This window comes from Carcharhinus amblyrhynchos, chromosome 12 (genome assembly GCF_965287045.1).
Source record: "Carcharhinus amblyrhynchos chromosome 12, sCarAmb.v2.hapA, whole genome shotgun sequence".
Classification (NCBI taxonomy): domain Eukaryota; kingdom Metazoa; phylum Chordata; class Chondrichthyes; order Carcharhiniformes; family Carcharhinidae; genus Carcharhinus; species Carcharhinus amblyrhynchos.
Window position 1 is genome coordinate 56,890,068 of NC_137335.1, and position 23,661 is coordinate 56,913,728.

At 41.5% G+C, this 23,661-nt stretch overlaps 1 protein-coding gene across 2 annotated transcripts in view; it reads right to left on the reverse strand.

The window, feature by feature from the left end:
• Window positions 1–23,661, reverse strand: part of LOC145351001 (synaptotagmin-14-like) — a 188,465-nt gene that overhangs the window by 8,038 nt on the left and 156,766 nt on the right. The window contains exons 7-8 of one of the 2 annotated variants that reach the window (XM_080200575.1): window positions 6,228–6,417; window positions 857–913 (exon numbers count right to left, since the gene is read on the reverse strand). In XM_080200575.1, coding sequence (XP_080056701.1) covers window positions 857–913; window positions 6,228–6,417 — 247 coding nt within the window. The remainder of the gene's footprint in view (window positions 1–856; window positions 914–6,227; window positions 6,418–23,661) is intronic. The other variant, XM_080200576.1, reaches the window with a different exon arrangement.

Genomic DNA, 23,661 nt, shown 5'->3' on the forward strand with positions numbered 1-23,661 from the left:
AACCATTTTCAAGTTTTTTTTATAGTGAAATTATTAGCATAAAAGGGCAAGTTCTCCTCAGTTCAGTGATTTCTAAATGCTTGCAGTCTGGGGGACTTCAAGAGCGCATCCTATGAAAAAGCATAGTATCACTGACGGCAAATTCTGGATTTCTGTGTTTAACTGTGCACGTGCAGACTCCAGAAGCTGCTGTCAGTTTCAGAGGAATAATGAGGGTGAACACTGACAGTTTTGCCATCATTATGACCCCAAAATCCGGGCCTGTACTTAAGTGGAAGGTCGGAATCTAAACATGAGTTATTGCTGGTCCTGAATTTCCAAAATGTTAATTAGGACCTAACAACTGTCAAACATCACCCACAGTGAGCAGTATATTTCACAAATAATATTGAATGTATAAATATTGTATTGAATGTTTCAGTTTTGCTTTAATACTATTAACTAGTTAAATAAATGATTTATTGATAAATAAGTAATAAAAGGTGTTTATCTTGGATTTTATAAAAATCTCAATCAAAGCATTCAATCTTTTGGCAAAGCAAATATATATATTTATTATGATTCAACAGCAACTTTGTTTTAATTCAAAAATACTACACTTATAATATCCTTATACTATTTATAGTAGTGACAGATATAATAATATGCCTAATCTGAATGACTTTTCCCACAGCTTTTTTTTCTTAAGGAGAGATGGTTAGTTCCAGCAGTATAGTTTATCCTGATCACAGGAAATAACATTAGTTAAAAGTCTCTTAATAAGCCAGCACAAATGGTGGACAGCTTCACTGCTGGCAGGTTTCTTTCACATGAAAGAGACAAGAGCCACTAATAGCGTTCCTGTACTGCAACTCACCTCGGATTATATAAACCTGCCCACCTATCAAGTGTTTTAGACAACAGAACAGTCCATCTGACAACAGGGGGTGGAAAGCAGTAAAAGAAATAATGGCCAGATGTCAATAGTTGGGTGAGAAAGGGTCATAGGTCAAAGTTAAAACGAGGAACACTGTTTACTACAGTGGTAAAAGTACAAGAGATTTAACAGTTTAGTAACAAGAAAGGGTTCAACAGAGAGGATTATTAGTTTTCTGATATTATGACTCAATTTCTCATTATCTTGTATACTTACAATTTTTTAGAAATCAAGTTACTTCGCAATATCAGTAAATTACTTTGATTTTCTCTTCATAAATGAGAAAGTCAAAGGTCCTTGTTTCCCTTGTACTGCATAGTGACATTGCATTGCCCATTTTATTGACTACCAAGTCTGGAACTGATTTGCTTTGCCATTAAGTCAACTAAATTTGTGAATTGCAAGACAACAATTATCAAACTAAAACATTAGTTTCTCTGTGAATGTGTAGGATGGACCCTCAAATGTCACTTGAAGTAGGTTAACAAGTCCTTTTGAGGTATACACATTTTCAGAATCAGCTTCTTGCCAAGTGCAGTTCATTTCCACTCAAGGTAATTGTGCAACAATTACAAATCTTGATGGTACAAGCATTGGGAAAAGTTTTAATTTTTTAACCTCTGGTCATGTAGTAGAGAGTTACACAATCAATCCAAGAAAATAAGTTTTAAAAAGTGTTACTTCACATACAAAACTGAGAAAAATGTTGCAGAAGAGAATTACAATCAAATTTAACAGTTAAATATGCTATTGTAGACAATACTGGCATTTTTAATAAGAAAATTATTACACTTCCACTGCTTTTAACATGGTAATTGTATTTATATAATAAAATAGTAAAACACTATTACCTACAGTCTAACGTATACAACTTGTTTTACCTCCAAATGTCAGTGTAACATGTGAAATTGTTGTTTCCCATCAAAGACAAACATTTCAAACCATCTGTTGATTTACCAAAACTCTTTAAAAAAATTGCCTGTGAGGTTATTTCCAGAATTATCGCAGAAAAATCCAATTTTATGCAAAAATGGCAATATTGTAGATTTGAAACCCCATTCTTTTCAGAATTAGAGCCAAAGTTAGTAAAAAGTCAGATTAAATCATACAGCTCCAATGCCATGTCAGCAACAGTGGCCCTGGTCAATACTTCATTTGGTGGCTTAATGAACCTAGCAATAAAATTGTGAGCAGGGGTTTAGCCATAATTGTATTGCCAATAACACTGAACTGCGTTAACTTCCTCCTGCTGAGTGTGGGTGCAGGATTCTGTCCCTGATTTTCTAAGGACTGGGCAGCTATGCACTTCATCATACTGGACACCTGCCATTTTTATTGGTTACAATTTACTTTACCAGAGCAATTACCTACCAGCAAAACTCCATGAAGACTTGGTAATATAATTGTAAAATAATTGATTGAATGTATATATAAAGGAACAAGAGTAGTTGTCACCATGGCAAATGCTGCTGTTCTTGAGTTGAAGAAAAGTATTTGCACAAAATCTAAATTGGAAATTGCTTCTATTTAATGTGAAGTTGCTGAACAATAAAAAAGTGATTGTGTTAATGTGGAGGTTATTACTTTATGTTTTACACCTCATTTACAAATACTTGCAAAACCTTTTGAATAGTTATGTTTAGAAGTCATTTCTTTTTAAAGTGTCGGATTGTGAAGCATATGAAGGACCCAATGAATGTTTGCAGGACAGTCCTAAAAACAATTACTGTTTGAGGGCTTATGCAATTAGATAATATCGCATAGACTTACTTTAGTTTTAGTCAATCTGCAACAGAACGTGAGGTGAGAGAAAAATATAAAGTTAATATATAGAGAACCTTAATTGATGTTTTTCCAGCTCCATTTAATAACGTGAGAAGGAAAGGGCTCAAATGACACAAGTTTTAGGCAAATCACATTCCCCAGGGAATAAGTGTACTATAAGATGTATACAATATTAAAGTGTTGAGAATATGATAGGAAGAAGTGCAAGTTGGCCATAAATTACATTTTCCCCACATTTGCTTTTAATTTACTTCATTTAATTTGTTCATAAAGTACTAGTTTGCTGTCAGTGTAACTACAGATAATGGTCAGAATATTCCAGCTGCCCATACCTGGCCACCCCTGTAAGTAAGGATGGAAAATTTGGCGCTCAGCCAAATCTCCGTTCACCGGGACCACGGAATCCTGCCGGCATGAACAGCTGGAGAATTCTCGCAAATGACACTGGCATGAATAATGATCACTATGTTGGGCTGATACATGGGGCTAGGAATTACTACAGACATTGACAGTGAATTAATTCTTAATGTATTTATGTGACATTCTACTGTTCATCATTTTAATGGAGCAATTACCCATTAAAAAATAAGTCACCAGTCAGTGATTTCAAGACTGTAAATGAGATATTGTACTAATTTGAATATTATTGGCTGGATTTTCATTCTCAGAACGGGTAGCAGGAGTTGGGAAATGTCCTGTATTGGTCCTTTCATCTCAGGAGAAAGTGCCAGGGAGGAAAAGATTTTTATTCTGGTGGGGGCAAGAGCAGGCTGCACTTCGGCTTTCTGACTCAGGCAATTATTCAGCCTTCATGTCAAACTGTGTACTCCAACCAACTGCCACAGCCTCTCATGCTTCCCTTGCCAAATTATGCTCCCTATTTAGCCTATATAAAGCAATGTCTTCCCTGAGGAAGACAGGTGTTTCAACAGACCACTGAATGTCTTGACTCTCAACCAAGAATACACAATAAGAGAAAACATTGCTTTATTGATCAATGCTGTTAATTGTACAGATGAAATCTTCCAATTTCTTTCTCTAAGTGCTGATTCTGGCGAGGAAACCGATGTGCAGGTTCCCAGTTGCACAGTTGGCTTCTCCGACCAGATAATGCAGCACTTAGAGTGAAAGAAATGCTGCAGGTGTCTCTGATACTATCACGCAGGTGAGGTGGAGCCTGATAGGGCTTCATAGTCCGCAAGAGAAAGAACATCTCTCTCCTCCATAAATAATGGAATACCCCCATGGATAAGGGAAACCTACTTCCCATATGGGGAATTCCCCCCACAGCAAATAAGCGAAATCCTGACCCCAATGGAGGTGCACAGAGGGGCCCCCAGCTTGGGGTGGAAGTTCCGGATAGTGGTAGGGTAATGCCTGGACATACCCCTGAGGGTGAGGGACTATACATTCCTCTGTGCCTCTGGCAGGTTCCCCTTGCCTGATTCACATTTGCAAAAGCAGTTGTAAACCTCACTGTGTGATATCACTTCAATGAGGTGGAACTCATGATGGGGCGGCCTTTTAATTTGGTGATAATTTATAGGAATGAGGTTCCCAACCTGTTGGGCAGGAACCTCATTACATCACTAGCGAGGGGAGGAGAAAATTGCAAGATGAGATCTCATGCCAAGATTCTCGTTTCAGTTGCCTTGTGGGAGTTTCTGCTGGCATTGTCTTTTGCAGAATGGCGAAATAAAATGCCTGCTTGCAATGTTTATTTCCACAAATTGAACAGGTTTCAGGTGCTTGCAGTTTCTGCTATTGATATCTTAACGGATCTGGATTATAATTTTTATTGGACTAAAGTAAAAATTAGCTTTTTTTATAAAAGTGTTAAGTTTTTAATGGATAACCATATTTTTGAAGTTTTTTTATATATATCCTATTCTCACTGTAGCATTCATTGGTTCCACACAGTAAATGTGGGAATGGACATGTAAGTGTCATAGCTTGGTGTGAGGGAACATGAGGGACCATCAGAGTACACTGATGGCTCACACCCTTAAAAAGTCCTGGTGAAAATTAGAAACTTGGGAATGTGGCCAGGCATCAGATCCAGGCCACTATTTTAAAGGTCCACAGAGTCATCCTGACTCCATGAAAATCTAGCCTGATGTTTTTTCTTAGTTACTCTAAAAATGAATATTGCAGTAAGGCCATTGCAGGTATATTGTGTAACTTAAACTGCAAATTAGGCAGCAATATGAAGAAAATTTGCAAGTATGTACAAATGTAGCAATTTATTTAGCTTTCTACTTTATTGGCTGAATTCAATATGGGAATATATCATTACTGTGGATTGAAGCATTTTCTGTTCTGGACATCCAACGTTACAGCAAGTAGATCGTTTACAGAACAATCAGCTACAGGTTAAAGTTCTTTTGACTCTTCCCCAAAACTGTATCTTTATCCCAATTTCAAAGGACTATCTATTACTGCATTAATCTAAATTTTTCCACTTCTCACACCAGTCATCTCTTATGGAGAATACCCAGTTAGCGACAAATCATTGATAGTGTTGTGTCAGTGATTAACATTTACTTGTAAGTCATATTGAGAAAATTGTTTATGTTAAGATAACTAATAGGCTCCACAGAACAGGGAATCTCAACAATTAAAATTGTAAACTTTAGTTTTAGAAGCAAAGTAATACTTAGAAGCAATTAATGCATTCATTTTATGCCAGACACATCTATATGGATCAAATATAACTCAGTGAGTAGTCTGAAATGTATACTTATATTTTTATGGATCTGATGTTGATAAGCCAAAGAAATTATATCTACATATTAGTTATGTACATATTAGGAATGGGTTAACAGACCTTCCAATTAAGTCCTAATTTGATGTCAATTATTCAATAGAAATCACTGGTATATAAAGGGGCTACAGATGGCAGTGGGTGTTGGTGGAGAATTGTATGTGGATATGGATCAAAGAAATAAAGGTAGTTTATGAAGAAGCAGAACACATGTCTTCTTTACTGAACTGCAACCTAGAGACTCAAATTGTACACAATATTATACTGTAATATGAAATTTTCAATAAATGATGAAGTGGTTACTCTCTTTTACTACAGACGGTGTGCTGGATCTGACAATAGTAAAATGTGGAAATAATAACAATTTAACACATATAATTAAAAGCAATCATGAGGAGAATGCTGATTAATATTTTATCAATGCATAGACCTAAATAGCTTTTGAGCACTAATGACAGTCTTCCCACTGAAATAAGAGTTGGGACCCTATTCCTGACCATGTGTTATTCAGTACATATACTTTACTAAATTGGCATTAGTGAAGATGAAAAAGTCAGGATTTCTCTACAGCTACACCCAATTTCCAAAGAATATTATATGTTTCTTTCTAATTAATAACAGAGGAGAAATATCTTCATTTGGTGACCAACTGATTGCCAGCATTATTTCAATGAGTTTTTTTTTAATTAAATGTTATATATATTTTCAGTCTACACAAGAGTCATTCATCATTTTTGGATTCTAGACAAGCCTTGTACTCACTAGGTGGTCTGTTGACTGCCAAGTTTTTGAAGTGGCTTCCTTTTATGACTTCAACTGACAGTCTGCCAGTGGTGGCATTATACAGCAGACCAACTAGGATTTCTGGTGTTGAGCCGTGTGCCAGCGACTGGCAGGAAGAAGTGCTTTCACTGCAGGACATCTCAGACATGCTCATCTGCGAGTCACAGCCCTAGGAGCAAGATATAAAAATATTACTATTTAAGGTATATGCACCAAACAAATGCACTGAAACATTTATGTTTTCACCTTACAACTAACTAACCAGAATTCTACTTTCCATAGATTCTTAAAAAGTACTTTTTTATAAGACTTAGCTCATCTTTCTCATTAACTCTTGAAGTTAGTGTGTTTGCGCCATTTTCTGTTTTTCTTTTAGAATATCAGTAATTACATGTTTTTATATGTCTTTCATAGACCTCCAATTCATAAAAGAAGTTACACACTGAAGCAAGAGGAATTTTGGCAAAAAGACTCTTGAAAACCCTTATGCCTGCTTTTCTATGATCATCTTTAATTATTATTTTCCTTCAAAATAAGGATACAAGATTCAACAGGTTTTATCAATGCACAAAACTGGCATTTAGGAGCAATCACACAATACGTACATTCTTCAGGACAACTCATACAGACATATTGTAATTCTGTTACCTGGATGAGGAAACATGCTATGGTTAATGAAGGTAAAGTTAACGCTTCTCCTTTAGATGTTGAGATGGATATTGCAACAACATATTGACTACACTGATGGTACTTGATTGTTAGCCCCCAGCTATAATATGAACAAGTGATCCTGTACAGCAATAAGATCTTAGGCTGTTGCCATGATATATTTCTATTACCTAATATTAATACTAAAAACAATTTGGAATTATGATGAATGTGGCAAAGGTAATCAGGCAGCATTATAGATATTAGTCAGCATGAGCTGATCAAACAACATTTGTCATCCAGTAAGAAGAGGTGCCTTGCCTAAGATTTCTGATACTGTGGCATCTAAAGTGCACTCTCAGACATTTGAGGAGCCTTGGGGATAATAATGTATCTTTGTATCATTAAATAATATTCACTGGTAAAGTAACCCACCCTGAACCTAAAAGTGAACTATAATCCAAACAGATTGTGCTGATTTTAGAAATAATTATAATTTAAAACAGAACATGGAAGAATACTTTTATACTACTATACTTCAAAAGCACACATTGTATTTGTTATTCTCTCTTACTTTAGGTCTTCCTGCAGTTGAAACTAAATAGAAATCTGAAGACAGTCATTCTATTGACTGTTATGAGATGCACCAGAATGGCCCAGTAGCACATAGTGGAGTCAGTTTGATTTTGGGTGAAAGTGTGAAATGGATGACATCAATTCAGCTACTTGACTTTCAGGATAGATGTATAACTGACAACTGAACCAATATCTTCCAACATCAAAATTATTCTCACCATCCTTCCACAAAACATATTTTGAGTGAATGAAAGATGAGCTTTGCAAAACATGGGGCAGAATTTTACACTCTCCCCACCATGGCATTTGTATCTGGGATCTGAGCGTAAAATTCCTCAGATGAGCTTCCCACTCTCCCTGACCTTTCTGCAATTTCACACTGGGGCTGGTGAGCCTAGGCTGGCCTTCCTGTGCTTGCCCCTAGCGAAGCCCTCAGGCAACCAATTATTGACCACTTAAAGGCTGTTTACCAGCCAGCTTCAATTGTCCAGCAGGCAGGAGGAGTTTTGAAGTATGAGGGAAATCTGAAAATAAACCGGATTCAGGCCTTGGCTAGGAGGCAGCCTCCTTTCAACATCAGGCACCAGCCCCCTCACTAGGCCTGTCCCCGCTTGCCTCTCCACCTCTCCCCAAACCCCCTCCGTCCAAACCATCCCCAAGTCTCACCTACTCTCCTCGTCCTGAGATCCCCACACTTACCTGGTCACCTAGGACTTAGCCTCTGTGGACTGTTTGCCTTCCAGTCCACTGCAGCTGCTGGCTAATTGGATTGACCTGTAGCTGTCTGAGGTGGGACTTTCTCCTGAATGAGGGTCAGAAGTCCCATCTCTGGGCAACTAATGCTCGGTGGACCAGTAAATGATAGTGGAGCAGGCAGTACTGGCCAGGGTGAGTTTCCTGCTCATTCTTCAGGTGGCAGGAAGAAAACCCCCATCACCTTAAAAAATGATGTTGCTGCTTTCACTCCATTTGCACCAGTGACAATAACAAAACTATGAATCATTTCATGTTTATTCCCATTCACATCAAGACATTAATCTCACAGAGAGCACATGAGAACACCAGTAGGTAGCAGGTGAAGCTATTGGCTAGACATTTGGCAAATCAATGTGCCAAGGACTCAGATATCTAGCTAGAAATCAACATTTATTCACATATTTTTCAAACCTTAGATAAATTATTCAAGCACAAAGCCAGTGTGTGCTGTGCATTTTGCTCTTTCATAAAATTTATTGTATGGCTCTTGAGTAGTGCTGGACATTAAATTCAACTTCAGCAAGTGTGCAAAATAGACAATAATGGATTAACTGTCATACACACTGTCAGGTTTTCCCTTTCATTGAAATCAATGGAAATTAAAGTCAAATGGAATGTGTAATGAGTGGCTAATCTGATATCATTAGTTTTGGTCTCCCCTAAAATAGAATTTCATTTTTGCTGAGTTCAGATTTCAAATATTCCTGCAGGATGTTGGTGGTGTTCATGTTCATTCATTTAAATGTGTATTTATAAAATCTTACTTTCCCTGTCCTTAGAAATTCACCTTAATTTCTATCTCAGTTAATCTACTTGGCCACTTTTCCACATTGCTGGGTGGATGCCAGTACTGTAGCTGTACTGGAACAACTTGGCTGGGGTATATCTAGTTCTGCAGCACAAGTCTTCAGTACTTTTGCTCATAAGCAGAAGACTACAGGAAAGAAAGAGAATCAAAACATGGAAACAGAAAGAGAGGGTTAAGAAAGAGAATAGGATGGAGGTAGAAACGGATGTAAATGAGAAGTGAGGCACAAAAACATCAGAGGACATAAAAAGTGACAAGAAACAAAGGTGTGGAGAAAAATACAAGACAAATATACCGATGGAAAGTAGCTTAGATGGATGCACCCTCCTCCCCTAATCATGAGGATGCCATAAATAGGTACAGAAAAGAGAGAATATACTTCATTTGCGATCATGGTTGCCAAGGGAATCGTAAGTATTAGTTTTCTTCAGCTGGTACTGACAGGTATGAAAATAATCGCTGCATTGAGAATTGGAATAGTGACTGATTTGAGGCATGTGCTTCAGCAAGGTATAGGTATGAAATCATAATAGCTACTTCCTCCAATCTCATTGAACTGAACCAGATCTCAAACCTAGATCAGAGCCAGAAATATATGGCACTCTCCGGGTTTACTACAGAAATTAAAGTTAGACAATCCAAATTTGCATATAAATTCCAATTTGTTTGGTACAGTAAAGTTATCATTCGCTTTTCAACTGGAGACCTTTGGAAATAAGCCACAGATGTTCGTGCCAATGTAACTTTGGAACCAGCTTGCACAGAAAAAATTTATTTTGCCAAAGAAATTATGCCCACTTCCTTCAAACTTCCTTCTGAATCAGTTTTGTACCTGGGCCAATATCCCTGCTGGTGCATATTTTAGCACTAGCAGTATATTCTGCACTTTGTAAATCCCCCTTCAAAATTATACTTCTAAAAATTCAAAACTACTGGTAGAAATTCGACTAGCTTGAAGGATACTGTACAGAATTAAGTTCATTTCTAAATACATGTTAATTAACTACTTATTCACGTGACCCACAAGTCATGTTCAGTATTGAGTTGTTTTCTTGTAGCTCAACACAAAAGTCCTGCAATTAGTTGTATGAGACAATGAATACATGATCAACTTCAAGTGATTTGGTTCATCAGAATTTGTTTGAATTAGAGTTGTTTTGCAAAGAAATGCACAGGTACTTGCATTTTGCTGGAGTACTTGGCAGAATTTTAACAGGAAAGAGGATGGGTATGGTGGGGGAGAAGGAGTTAAATCCCCAAAAGATGCTGGAAACCTGATATGATTCAGTTCACTGCTGGCTTTTACCAGAGAGCACTGGAGGTATATGTGAAGTACTTGACAAGATGTTGTGTTTATCATTTAAATATATTATGAGTCTATTCATTCTGGCTATAACAACCAGTACATGGGTTTCTTGACCTGTATGAAATTTGCTCTGGTCAACAAGGCAAGAACACAGCAGGAATTCATCACTCTACGAAAGTGACAAGTTTGAAAGCCTTTAAAGATCTGGGGGGAGGGGGAGCAATTTTACTGAAAATATTCTAAATATTGAAAGAGCGTGAAAACGGGGCTGTTTCAGGTTTTTTTTGGGTGAGGACCCAAATGAAACCTTATGGCAATTGGTGCAAAAATGATGGACAATCCAATTCCCAAAAGTATGGAGAGGGTCTGGACCTTAGCTTGTCAGAAAGATGAAAGCTCACATTATGGGCTCACTTACACGTGCAGATTTTACAGTTGTGTGCAACAGAACAGGGAGATCTGTAAGTCAGCTCTGTCCCCGGATATTACCCCCCCCCTCAATTGCTGGCTTCTCCAGCCAATCAGGCTCCCACTCCCCTGGATATTGCCCCCACACCCCTTGTGGATTCACCTCCCCTCTGGCCCAGTCCATTGCCCTCCTCCCAAGCCTGGCCAATCGCCAACTGCAGAATGCGCAGCTCCCCCCTCCAGTTGATCTCTGGTTTCAGAATGTGCAGCTTCCCCATCTAGCTGCCTCCTTTAGGCCCCACCCCAATCATGATCCAGTGGGCAGTGCCAAGCTACCCAGTGAGCAGTGCCCTCCCCTGCCCTCGATCACCCAAAGGGCTTCAATGGCCTCTGCATTACCGACAAGGCCACCATGTCAAGTCCCCCTTGATGGGGACCATAGTGATCCTTGCCAGTACGGACCTTCACTGGCAAGGCCGTTAAGGTAAATGAGCTTGGATGACTGCGTTCCGGGCTCACTAATAATATTTAAAATCAGGATTTACATTGATTTAAATATTATAATCAGTCTCGCACTCCCCTGGACGCAAGGCTGTTCACACTGGAAATCCAGGGCTGAGGAGGGTAAACTGGGCATGAACCTGATTTTTCACCCCTCATGTAATCTTACCTGTTCGTCTGACCCATCGACTTGCAAAATAAACTGCTCAGCTGTTCCTTGCCTAGATGGAAGGACTTTGCTCACAGGATTCGGTCCAAGATTCTGCTTTCATTGTTTTACACATGGTTTTCAAATCTTTGGAAATCTTTTTGGCTGTCTTGGCCTTTGTTCACCTTAACCTGCACTTCCTTGCTATCAGTCTTAACTGCAGAATGGAAGCAGGTTGTGTTTGCTATCTTAGACCTGTGATGAGGAACAAGTCGATCAGCAGGAACACCAGCAGCTTCTCCTCAGCCATGCGCCACCCCTCCACTTCACAGGATGGAGGAATGGGCACAGAGCTCTAATTCATAGGGTATACAGGCAGAGGATCAGCTTTCTCATCATAGTGCCTCAGGTGGCTCAGGCTTTCACAGTAGGTCACTGATGACATTTCCTACCTCATTGAACTAGGCATTCTTTCCTGTGGACCAGGTATGTGCATGCATTTCCAAGGGCTATCACCTCCAAGCAGATGTGCTGATTACATCTGCTGAATTTCACAATCAGCTGCCCATGAGTTCAGATGCCAAGCAGATGTGAGGGTGCCCTTCAGTATGTACCAGTAAGAGTACCCTGAATTGTAATCCTCTGTGACCTAGCACAACCTCATACTGCAGAAAGGACTGGAATTGCAGAAGAAAAGTGAGAGCTTCTCTGCATTTTTGGAAGAGGGAGAGGAGGCAAATAGAATGAAGAGGAGATTGATGCATCCAGGATGCCTGTGACTACCTACGTAGTTGCCAGAGAAACTCCAGAGAGTTGCCAGCCAGAGACTGGGAACTTAACAGCATTGGCAGCATCCCAAGAGCGGTACCCACTGCCAGTAATGTATTGCAGGTTTAAGGAAGCAAGCTGCACTAGGTCCAGTCCAGCAAGTGACACAGGTCTCACCAGGTACCAAACTTGTTGACCTCGACAAAGGGGATGGGGGCTGGAGTTTGAAAGGCCCTGGGTTGCGTGGGAGGGAACCTTTGGGGATAATACTATGGGATGGGGGGGGCAGGATCATCTTCTGATGCGATTAGACTGGCTCCTCCAGCTTGCCACCAGCATGTGTAAGAAAGCTTGGCCCAACATCAACCTATTGCTGATAAAATTGTGGTATGGAAATGGTAGGCAAGTATGGGACAGGCAACTTCAAAAGAGCTAAGTGCTTTTCAATTCTTTGTTTGTGTAAACATTGCGGTTAAGAACAATAGGAGGGTACTGGAGATGCATTCAAGCATGAAGGGAAAGTTAAATAAACACAGCTGAGTAAAAACTATTAAGGTGTCGATCAAATGAGAGTTAAAAAAATCAGGATTGAAATTGAATGGGAACAAAGATTTTCAGAGGGTTTGCAGGAATTTCAAAGACTCATAGCTTTCTACGAAGGCTCAGAAACTTGAAATAAATACCGTGGTTAAAAGAATAGCACTGTGAGCACCTGTGGAGAAGGGAATTTACCTCACCTCCAGTGAAAGTAAATCAGTCAGCTGACTGAAGAAGGATCTTCTCAGACCTGCAGCTTCCCAGAGAGAGAAAGAAGAGTCCCTTCTGCTGAATGGAGTGCTGCAGTGATTTTGGATGCCTTCCAGCTGTTCAGGGCATGCAGATTAAAGTAACCAGCCCACTTCAACGTTTTCACAGTCCACAGACCAGAATGAATACTTTGATCAGTGAGATATTTTAAATCGCCATGCCAAAAGCAATGTTTAGGTTCCCCATAGGTAGAAGAAGGGGCAGTTTGGCCAATAGACCCCCATCCCAGGGGATATTGGGGAAGTCAAGCCCTTGTCCCAAGCCCAAGCGCACCCAACGCCGAGGTACCTTAGAGACACTTCTTCTGCAGCCTGGCAGCAGGCAGAGAGCACATGGGCACTATACCTACCTCCTCAACCACTGCCAGGATGCCAGGGACAGTGCACCATTGGCACTAACATGGGGTGGTTGAGGAGGGCATGATGGGAGGGGTTAAGGGGTGCACCGGTGGGGTGCATGGGATGGGGATTAGATCACCCTTGTGCCAGTGTGGTGTGGGAGACGACCTGTTATTTTAGTGGTGTGAGGAGGATGCCCCCCTTTCCTAAGGTGGTGCTCCCCTGGTCAGCTGGGTTGGGGGGAGGGAGTTCAATATTTCCATGATGGCAGGGAGGGGAGCCTCTGAAAGTGTCCCCTGATCCCACCTAGGAGACACTGCTGGCAGGAAACATTCCGATTTTCCCATTGGCAGCAGCCCTTTTTCCAGAGAATATAATCTTAAAGGAGTCGACTTGTGCTCAGCCTGCATGGGAACCTCAGGGTTGCAGCTTGGTTGCACAGTCTAGAAGGAACGTTGGATACAGTTCTCATTTGTACAATCTCTCCTCAAAAGTTAACTCTCGGAGTCCAAGTATTACTATGGTCAACATACTCTACAGCTCCCGCCAAGGCCAATATCTCCTTCCTATATTGTGGTGCCCAGGACTGTTTACAATCTCCACGTGTGGTCTAACCAGATCTTTTGAATAGCTGAAGCATAATTTCTATTCTACGGACTGAAGTTTACACTCCATTCCACTACCACAAGGGTCTTGTAAAACCCAGCAGTTGGCCTCTCCTCCATCTACCTGCTCCCTCCAACCTGCCTGAAATTTTGAAGGAGGGCAGGGGAGTTCATGAGCTTATTGAAGCCCTTAAAATTTATTACCACTTAGCATATGATTCCACTGCTACCAGCATGTTAGCCACAGCAGGAGAAGGCTCACAGCATGCAGCTGCCCAGCAACTTTAGCTGTGCAGGCAAGTGTCAGGGATGGACTTCCCCTTTAACCTTCCTCTTGACCTCTCAAACCAGGCACCCATCCCCCTCACCAGGGCCTGCAAAGCTAGCCCCAGTAATACCTCAGACTAACCTTTGAGTTTGGACTCCATTCGTACTGCCTGTAGTCCCAGCAGTGGCTACCACTCCTGCTTGGTGTTACTGGGATTATGGTCTTCTGCCACCTGATTGACTGACAGCCCTCTAAGATGTGATTTTGTCCCAATGTTTGGGGCAGAAGTCTTACTTTAAATCAATTAATGCTGCTCTCAGCATTAAACTAATGCAGAGCAGCCATCATTACCATAGATGGGCTCACCACTGACCTTTTACATGACCATGGCGTCCCATTAAATCCAGTCCCATATCATCAGATCCTCCATGTGAGTAGGCTAACATTGGACATTTTGGTAATTTTTTATGTATATTCATGATATTTAATGGTCTGTGTACCTGGACCTCATTCATCCCCACCATCTCGCAAGTCTCTTTGGATCTCCATTGTTTCTAACAATTCACTATTGAGAAAATATCTGTTCTACCTATTTATGATTCAAAGTAGATGAGGTTACATTTGCCTACATTCAATTAAAATTCCATTTACCCAAGTTTTGTCTAGTCACTTAAATTATAATGGTCGCTTTATAATTTTATGCTTCTGTGTGTTGCTTTCAAAATTGTCCATCTTTTCTGCCATTTGGATAAGTGGCTTTCTATCCTATCATCTAGTTATTAATAATCACAGCAAATAGCTGCGACTCTAACATAGATTCGTACAAAACATACCAAAAGTCACCTCCTGCCAATTACAGCATCTGCCAATTATCCCTACTGTATGTCTCCTGTCTCTTGCCAATTTCCGAAATCCATCAATAATTTGCTTTCAATTCCACAAAATTTAACTTTAGTTAACAACTTCCTGGGAAGGACTTTTATCACAAAAAAAATCCCCATGTCCTGTACTTTAAGTAATAAAAAAATTTTGAATAGAATCATCAGGCATGACAAACATGTTGATTCTCTCTAACCAGCTGAAAATTTTCAAAGCGTTCAGCTAAGAGTATTTTTAATTATAAATTCCAGCAATTTCCCGACAACAATGGACTGGATTTTAAACTCCCTCACCAACAGAGTTGAAGATGGAGGCTGAAGTGGGCGGCTTGTCCACCAGCAGCAGGGTAGCATCAGGGGGCCCACCAGTTTGAGGTCCTTAAGTGGACAATTAATGCCCATTCATGGCCTCAACCCACCCCTGCTGGGATTTAATCGGTAGCAGGGAAGGCTCATGCCAAGCAGCCAGCCCAGCTGGTATCCCTGAGCAGGTTAGTGGTGGGAAAGAGGGGTATCCTTCCACAACAGGCCCCCTGGACTTAGAGGTTCCCCTCAATGGTTTTATCCGTCACCTATCCTACTTCCCAGATTTGCCAAACATGTCTGATTGGCTGGCAGCTCTCTGAAGTGGGGTTGAGTGTTCCTGAGTTGTAGAAGTACCGTCTCCAGTCAATTGATCGTTACATAGCTTCTGGGCTGCCAGTGTTCTGACTCTTACAAATCAGGAGATGGTGTGGAATCTGGAACTTCATATAATTCAGCCCAGAGCTGTTAGGCCAACTGGTCTATAATAACATGCTTTCCCTCTGTTACTTCTCTTAAACAGTGGATTGCAAGTTCAATTTTCCAATCTAAAAGAATATTTCAAGCTGAGTTTAGGAGATTATAGATAGGGTATCTGCAATGTTCTCAACTACTTCCTTTAAATTCCTGGGATGGAAACCATCTGATCCTCTGATTTGTCCCTCCTTACTGCCATTATTTGTTTAATTACTGTTATTTTACTTTCACATATTTTGATGAGTCCCTTTCATTGATTATTAGATTCCTTGGGATGATTGGCATGTTGAATTCTTCCTCTCTTCTAAATACTGATGCAAAGCATTATTCCTTTTCATTGACAATATCACCATTACCACTTAAGAGGTCCACATTGCCTTTCCTTTTTCCTAATATTATTTGAGTTGGTTTTTGTTTACGTTGTTTTTGATGTCCCTTTGTAAATTTCCTTTCATACTCATTTTCTGTAGCTCCCACAAAGTGTTTGTCCCTTTTTGATGTTGTTTGTATTGTTCCCATTCAACAGGGTCTGTGCTTTTTTTAGAATTTTTTTTATGGTTTATGTTGTCATTTACATCATTTGGCTGTCTTTTTTGGCAGGTAGAGATTTTGCTACTCATTCATACATGAGCATGAATAGCACGACAAATTGTGATGACACACAGCTGTATCAATCCAGAGTGTGTAATATAACTGGCCTTCTGGAATACATGAATTTGAACCATAGTACTCAGAATTCCTCAAAATAAAAATTCTGTGCAGTTTTTGATAAGCGAGGGGATTAAAGGTTATGGGGAGAGGGCGGGAATGTGGAACTGAGCCACGACAGATCAGCCATGATCTTATTGAATGGCGGGGCAGGCTCGAAGGGCTAGATGGCCTACTCCTGCTCCTATTTCTTATGTTCTTATGTAATTTCACAAAAAGACAGGGTTATCAAGATGACTACATAAATTAAAAATTGCAATGCCAATTGTTAAACACTTTGTTAAATATCATTGTGTTTATAATATAGTAATGTATCCTGATAGACAAGGATGGTGGCATGGTGGCACAGTGGTTAGCACTGCAGCCTCACAGCACCAGGAACCCCAGTTCAATTCCCGGCTTGGGTCACTGTCTGTGTGGAGTCTGCACTTTCTTCCCGTGTTTGCATGGGTTTCCTCTGGATGCCCCAGTTTCCTCCCACAGTCTGAAAGTCACACTGGTTAGGTGCATTGACCTTGCTAAATTCTCCTTCAGTATACCTGAACAAGCGCTGGAGTGTGGTGACTCATGGATTTTCACAGTAATTTCATTGCAGTATTAATGTAAGCCTACTTGTGATACAAATAAATAAATAAACTTAAACAAAATAGTCAGGATATTTGCATGAGCTACAGGCAATGTTGGTGAAGGTTTCTATTTCATCCATGAATATTGTCACATAAAGTTCTTTTAAAGAAATATAAGCTAAAAGGGACAATTTAATCACTCGTGGATTAATTATTATTATTTTAGGTAGTAGATTTCAAATAATTTGATTATGTGTGCTATAAATTTCTAAATAAATCTTTCAGTATTAGGCCAGATACTTTAGTTGGATGGTATGACATCTTCTGCCTTTGAGGGAAAGCAGTGCAATTTGATGGGTACCTTGCATCATTTTTTAAGGCTAGTGTCACAATAGAAAGCGATTTGTCAAACCTGGGTGTATTATTTTAAACATGGCATCAATAAGGGAACTGGTTTCAGTCTGCAGGAGAGTTGGTTTGCTGATTTCTATTTGCTGATAGAAATTGACTCAAGTGATGGATTAAGCCTTCCTACATTATTGATGACATCAGAGGTCACAAAGGCACTTCTCTAAACACCCCCTCTTTTCATATAAAAAAAACAACTGGCACACAGTATCATTTGCAGTTGCAAATCAGACAAGACATGGTCTACATCGAAAATCATCACTTATCTACAGAAAACCGGTCATTCCAGTTTGACCCACTTTTATCTGTCCCTACATATGCATTCTCGCAGCACAATGGGTCGGGAGACATCAAAGGAAGCCATTTTGCAGGCTTCCAGCTGGGCACCTGGGTCTCCATGTGGATATGCCAGCGTTGGACTGGGGTAAACACAGTAAAAAGTCTGACAACACCAGGTTTAAGTCCAACCAATTTATTTTATAGTAAACTCACTAGCTTTCGAGGTTACCCCCTTCGTCAGGTGAATGGAGAGTTCTGGCCTCAGACAGAGCATATAAAGCACAGACAGTTTACAGATTAATGATCAGAATGCAAATCTTTACACCTAACCTGCTGTTCAAGTCTTAAAGTGGCTAACAATGTGAGTGGAAGGAGCACTGATCACAGGTTAAAGAGATGTGTATTGTCTCCAGTCAGTACAGTAAGTGAGGTTTTGCAAACCCAGGCAAGTCACGGGGGTTACAGATAGTGCGACATGAACCCAAGATCCCTGTTGAGACCGTCCTCATGTGTGCGGAACTTGGCTATCAGTCTCTGCTCAGCGACTCTGCGCTGTCGTGTGTCGTGAAGGCCGCCTTGGAGAATGCTTACCCGAAGGTCAGAGGCTGAATGCCCATGACCACTGAAGTGTTCGCCAACAGGAAGGGAACAGTCTTGCCTGGTGATTGTCGAGCGATGTTCATTCATCCGTTGTCATAGCGTCTGCATGGTCTCCCCAGTGTACCATGCTTCAGGACATCCTTTCTTGCAACATAGCAAACTACTCAGCCTTCAGGAGAACAATACCACACAACCCTGCCACAGCAACCTCTGCAAGACATGCCGGATCATCGACATGGATACCATCATCACACGTGAGAATACCATCCACCAGGTACACGGTAAATACTCTTGCAACTCGGCCAACATTGTCTACCTGATACGTTGCAAGAAAGGATGTCCCGAAGCATGGTACATTGGGGAGACCATGCAGACACTACGACAACGGATGATTGAACATTGCTCAACAATCACCAGGCAAGACTGTTCCCTTCCTGTTGGCGAACACTTCAGTGGTCATGGGCATTCAGCCTCTGATCTTCGGGTAAGCATTCTCCAAGGCAGCCTTCACGACACACGACAGCGCAGAGTCACTGAGCAGAGACTGGTAGCCAAGTTCCGCACACATGAGGACGGTCTCAACAGGGATCTTGGGTTCATGTCGCACTATCTGTAACCCCCGTGACTTGCCTGGGTTTGCAAAATCTCACTTACTGTACCGTCTGGAGACAATACACATCTCTTTAACCTGTGATCAGTGCTCCTTCCACTCACATTGTTAGCCACTTTAAGAACATAAGAACATAAGAAATAGGAGCAGGAGTAGGCCAACTAGCCCTTTGAGCCTGCCCCACCATTCAATAAGATCATGGCTGATCTGTCGTGGCTCAGTTCCACATTCCCGCCCTCTCCCCATAACCCTTAATCCCCTCTCTTACCAAAAACCCATCAACCCGCGTCTTAAATATATTTAGCGAGGTAGCCTCCACCACTTCAACGGGCAGAGAATTCCAGAGATTCACCACCCTTTGAGTGAAGAAGTTCCTCCTCAACTCCGTTCTAAACCGTCCCCTCTTTATCTTGAGGCTGTGCCCCCTAGTCCTACTATTCTTTCTGAGCGGGAAGAGTCTCTCCACCTCTATCCTATCCATCCCATTCATCATCTTATACATCTCAATGAGATCTCCCCTCATTCTTCTAAACTCTAACGAGTACAAGCCTAATTTATTCAGCCTCTCCTCATAGCTCAACCCCCTCAACTCCGGCATCAGCCTAGTAAACCTCCTCTGCACTCCCTCCAAGGCCAAAATATCCTTGCGTAAGTACGGCGCCCAAAACTGCACACAGTACTCCAGCTGCGGCCTCACCAATGCCCTATACAGCTGCAGCAAGACCTCCCTACTTTTATATTCAATCCCCCTCGCGATGAAGGCCAGCATCCCATTTGCCTTCCTGACCACCTGCTACACCTGCAAGCTGGGTTTTTGCGACTCATGCACAAGGACCCCGAGGTCCCTCTGCACCGTCACCTGCTGCAGTTTTTCTCCACGTAAGTAATAATCCTTCCTACCATTATTCCTACCAAAGTGGACCACCTCGCACTTGCCAACATTAAATTCCATTTGCCATTTCCTGGCCCATTCGCCCAGCCTATCTAGATCCTTCTGTAGACTCTCAACACCCTCCGCACAATTTGCCATTCCACCAATTTTGGTGTCATCAGCAAATTTCGACACCCTACACTCGGTTCCCTCCTCCAGATAATCTATATAAATGGTAAGTAGCTGAGGCCCCAGCACCGACCCCTGGGGCACTCCACTAGTCACCATCCGCCAATCCGAATAGCACCCATTGACCCCCACTCTCTGCCTCCTATTTGACAACCAGTCCTCTAACCACGCTAACACCCTACCCCCAACTCCATGCCCCCTGACCTTCTGCAATAACCTGTTGTGAGGTACCTTGTCAAGCGCCTTCTGAAAATCAAGAAAGACCACATCCACCGGCTCTCCTCTATCCACCGCCCGAGACACATCCTCATAGAACTCCAGTAAATTTGTCAGACATGACTTCCCTTTAACGAAACCGTGCTGCGTCTGCTCTATCAAGCAGTTCCCCTCAAGATGCCTCACTATTTCCTCCTTGATGACGGATTCTAACTTTTTACCTACAACAGACGTTAAACTAACAGGCCTATAATTCCCCGCCTTTTGTTTGGCACCCTTCTTAAACAACGGCGTAACATTAGCCGTTTTCCAATCTTCCGGCACTTCCCCAGAATCCAGCGATGTCTGGAAAATAACCACCAAGGCATCCACTATCACCTCCGCCATTTCTTTCAGGACCCTCGGATGCATTCCATCCGGTCCTGGGAACTTGTCCACAATCAGCCCCTCCAGTCTGTCGAGCACCACCTCTCTAGTAACAGTAATGTCATCGAGACCCTCCAGTCCTACCACCTTTCCATCTCTAACATCCGGCAAATTATTCACGTCCTCCTCCGTGAAGACCGAAACAAAAAAGTTATTCAAGACCTCAGCCATTTCCCCATCCCCTACCACTAAGTCCCCCTTCTCATCCTCTAAGGGACCAACGTTCACCCTAGCCAGCCTCTTCCTTTTTATGCTTGAACAGCAGGTTAGGTGTAAAGATTCGCATTCTAGTCAGTAATCTGTAAACTGTCTGTGCTTTATATGCTCTGTCTGAGGCCAGAACTCTCCATTCACCTGACAAAGGGGGTAACCTCGAAAGCTAGTGAGTTTACTATCAAATAAATCGGTTGGACTTAAACCTGGTGTTGTCAGACTTTCACCTGGGTCTCCACATGTCTCCATGGCAAAGATTTCAGACACAAACAGCTCCACGATGGAAATCAGCATGGAGCTGATTACAATATGGAACTGAATATTTCCATAACATTTGTGGGCCCACAACTGAAGTCTCTGGGCCCGCTAACATCTCTCCGCCCGCCAGGAGTGGTTCACTCGAGCCTGCTCCTGGCACTGCCCTGGCACAGGCAGGCAGTGCTAATCTAGCAATGCCAACCTGTGCCAGGGCATTGCTAGGGCACTGCCTGGCCATGTCCCTCTCCCCCAGGGGCTATCCTGACCTTTGCGCACCCAGATGGATCCCTTTGATAAGTTCATGTTGGGGTGAGCCTGTTGTAAACCTCACGTTGGCAAGGTATGAAAATCACATGAGGTGGAAAAATCTGGTGAAGATGTGAAATCACGCCATTATGTGACTGGTAAAAGGCAGCGAAAATCAAAGACTGTGATCTCATCAGCGAGATTTGCAATTTCCTTGTTTCGCCAGAGCAATCTCATGGACGGAGGACACAGGCTCAAGGTTCCACCCAGTCTCCAGAACATAGTCAAAAAACTGCTGTTTCCATCCAAATTCACTTACCAGTATCCATCTTTCACATCTAGGATGGTAAAGACCTTTCCATTAGCAACTTATGGAAAGGATTCCATCAATGGCTGGCATAAGATAGTGAGATCTTTCAAAGCTTTATTCAAGTTCTTTGGGTCTATGCTTTCAATCTCAGCTTTCCAGGTTATTTCACTGCTTCAAGGCTGTATATCTAAACTAGATCTCCCATCTCCTTGGTTACTCCCATCTTTTCAAGCTCCTCTATCTTGTCTTTTAGGCTGGTCTTGAGAGCTATTGGAATTCTCCTCAAAAGATGCTAGTTTGGTCACATACCCCCATCTACTTCAAGATGATATTCACCAGGAAGGTATCCAAAACCCATAAAAACGTCTTTGTAAATGTTTAGGATTTGTTCTGCAGTCAATGGCATTGTACTAAGCAAAATACTACAGATTTCTGGTACATTAAGGGTCACCAGTCTAAGCTTTTAACTTGTTTCAGCTGAGATGAGTGGACTTTGCTTGGTGTCTACTATTGGAAATTGAAAAATCTTCTTTCTTTCCACTATATTAGGCTCTCAGCTATGGTTTCCCTTATTGGGGTGAGCACTGTTCCATCATACAGCCTCAACTTTACCTTCAAGGGCTTCATTTTTGGATCGCCATCTTGAACAATCTCACAGAGCTCTGCAAAGTTAATGATGTTGCAAGTAACAATGGCATCTATCTGAGATTTCAGATTGATATGATTCTCTCCCTTGCAGTTATCATTTCAATAGTCACAAACTATTTTTTCCTTGAGACATGAGGGAGCCAACCTGTTGCAGAGTGATTTGTCAGATTCCTTGCTGACATCTCTCCAGCAACATCTTTATAGACTTACTTTTTTTCTTTCCAGCAAAACTCTTGTGTGCAAAGTAATTCAGCTTCTTGCAGTTCAAGCACTATCTGACACTGGATATATTTTCTTTTCTTTTGTATGGTGTGCTCTGTCTTTTGTCTTTCTGTTGGCCCTTCTGCAAATTCTTTCCATTGTTTTCTGCATGGAAGGCCTGAACTGCCTCTCAGCAGAGTGCAAAGCATTGGCAGTTCTTCCATCATTACTCTGCAGTTGATGATTGACCACTTCAGAGTTTCTGCACATCAACAGCTTTCTTGAGAGTATGTTTCTCTTATCTTAATAGATGTGCTCTCTGGTGGTATCTCTTGTTCCTACGAAAATCCTGTCTCTATCGTATCATCTTTCAGTTGCTCAAAATCATAAGGGTCAGCTAGGCATCTCAATGCAGCCATACACTGATCAATGTTCTTTCCCTCTTCCTGAGATCTGATGTTAAATGTGTAGAGCTTAAGTAAGTAACATTAGTAAAGCTCGCAAAGTGGGTCCTTCAAGCCTTCAAAATTTCACAAGGCTGGTCCTTCTGCTTCTCTGAGATCCAACGTGTGCTATATAGCACTCTTCCTCTAGCATTGATAACAGAATTGCTATTATTTATTCAGGTTTCTTGTTTATCACTTGATTCAGACACTCCAGTGCTTTTTTCGGCACGGAAGAGACTGGAAGGGATTCCAATCTATTTTCAAACCAAATTTCCATGGCAGCAGGCAGTGGAATATTCAAAGCCATACTGACTTACCCAGTGACCAATGTAGACCATAAGACCATAAGGCATAGGAGCAGAATTAGCCCACTCAGCCCATCGAGTCTGCTCCACCATTCAATCATGGCTGATATGTCCATGTACAAAGTTTCAGCCTGAAGTTTTAATTATTCTCTGCTGTTTTTGTTCAAGTTCAGCTGCATACTCCTGACATCATGTTCCAAGTGGTAAATCAAATGGCTTTGACTCTCAAGCCTTTTACTCAAAGAATGGCAGAGGTCACCATGACTGGCAAACCGATGGCAAGCCACATTGCACAAAGGGACTTCTCCAAACAGAAAC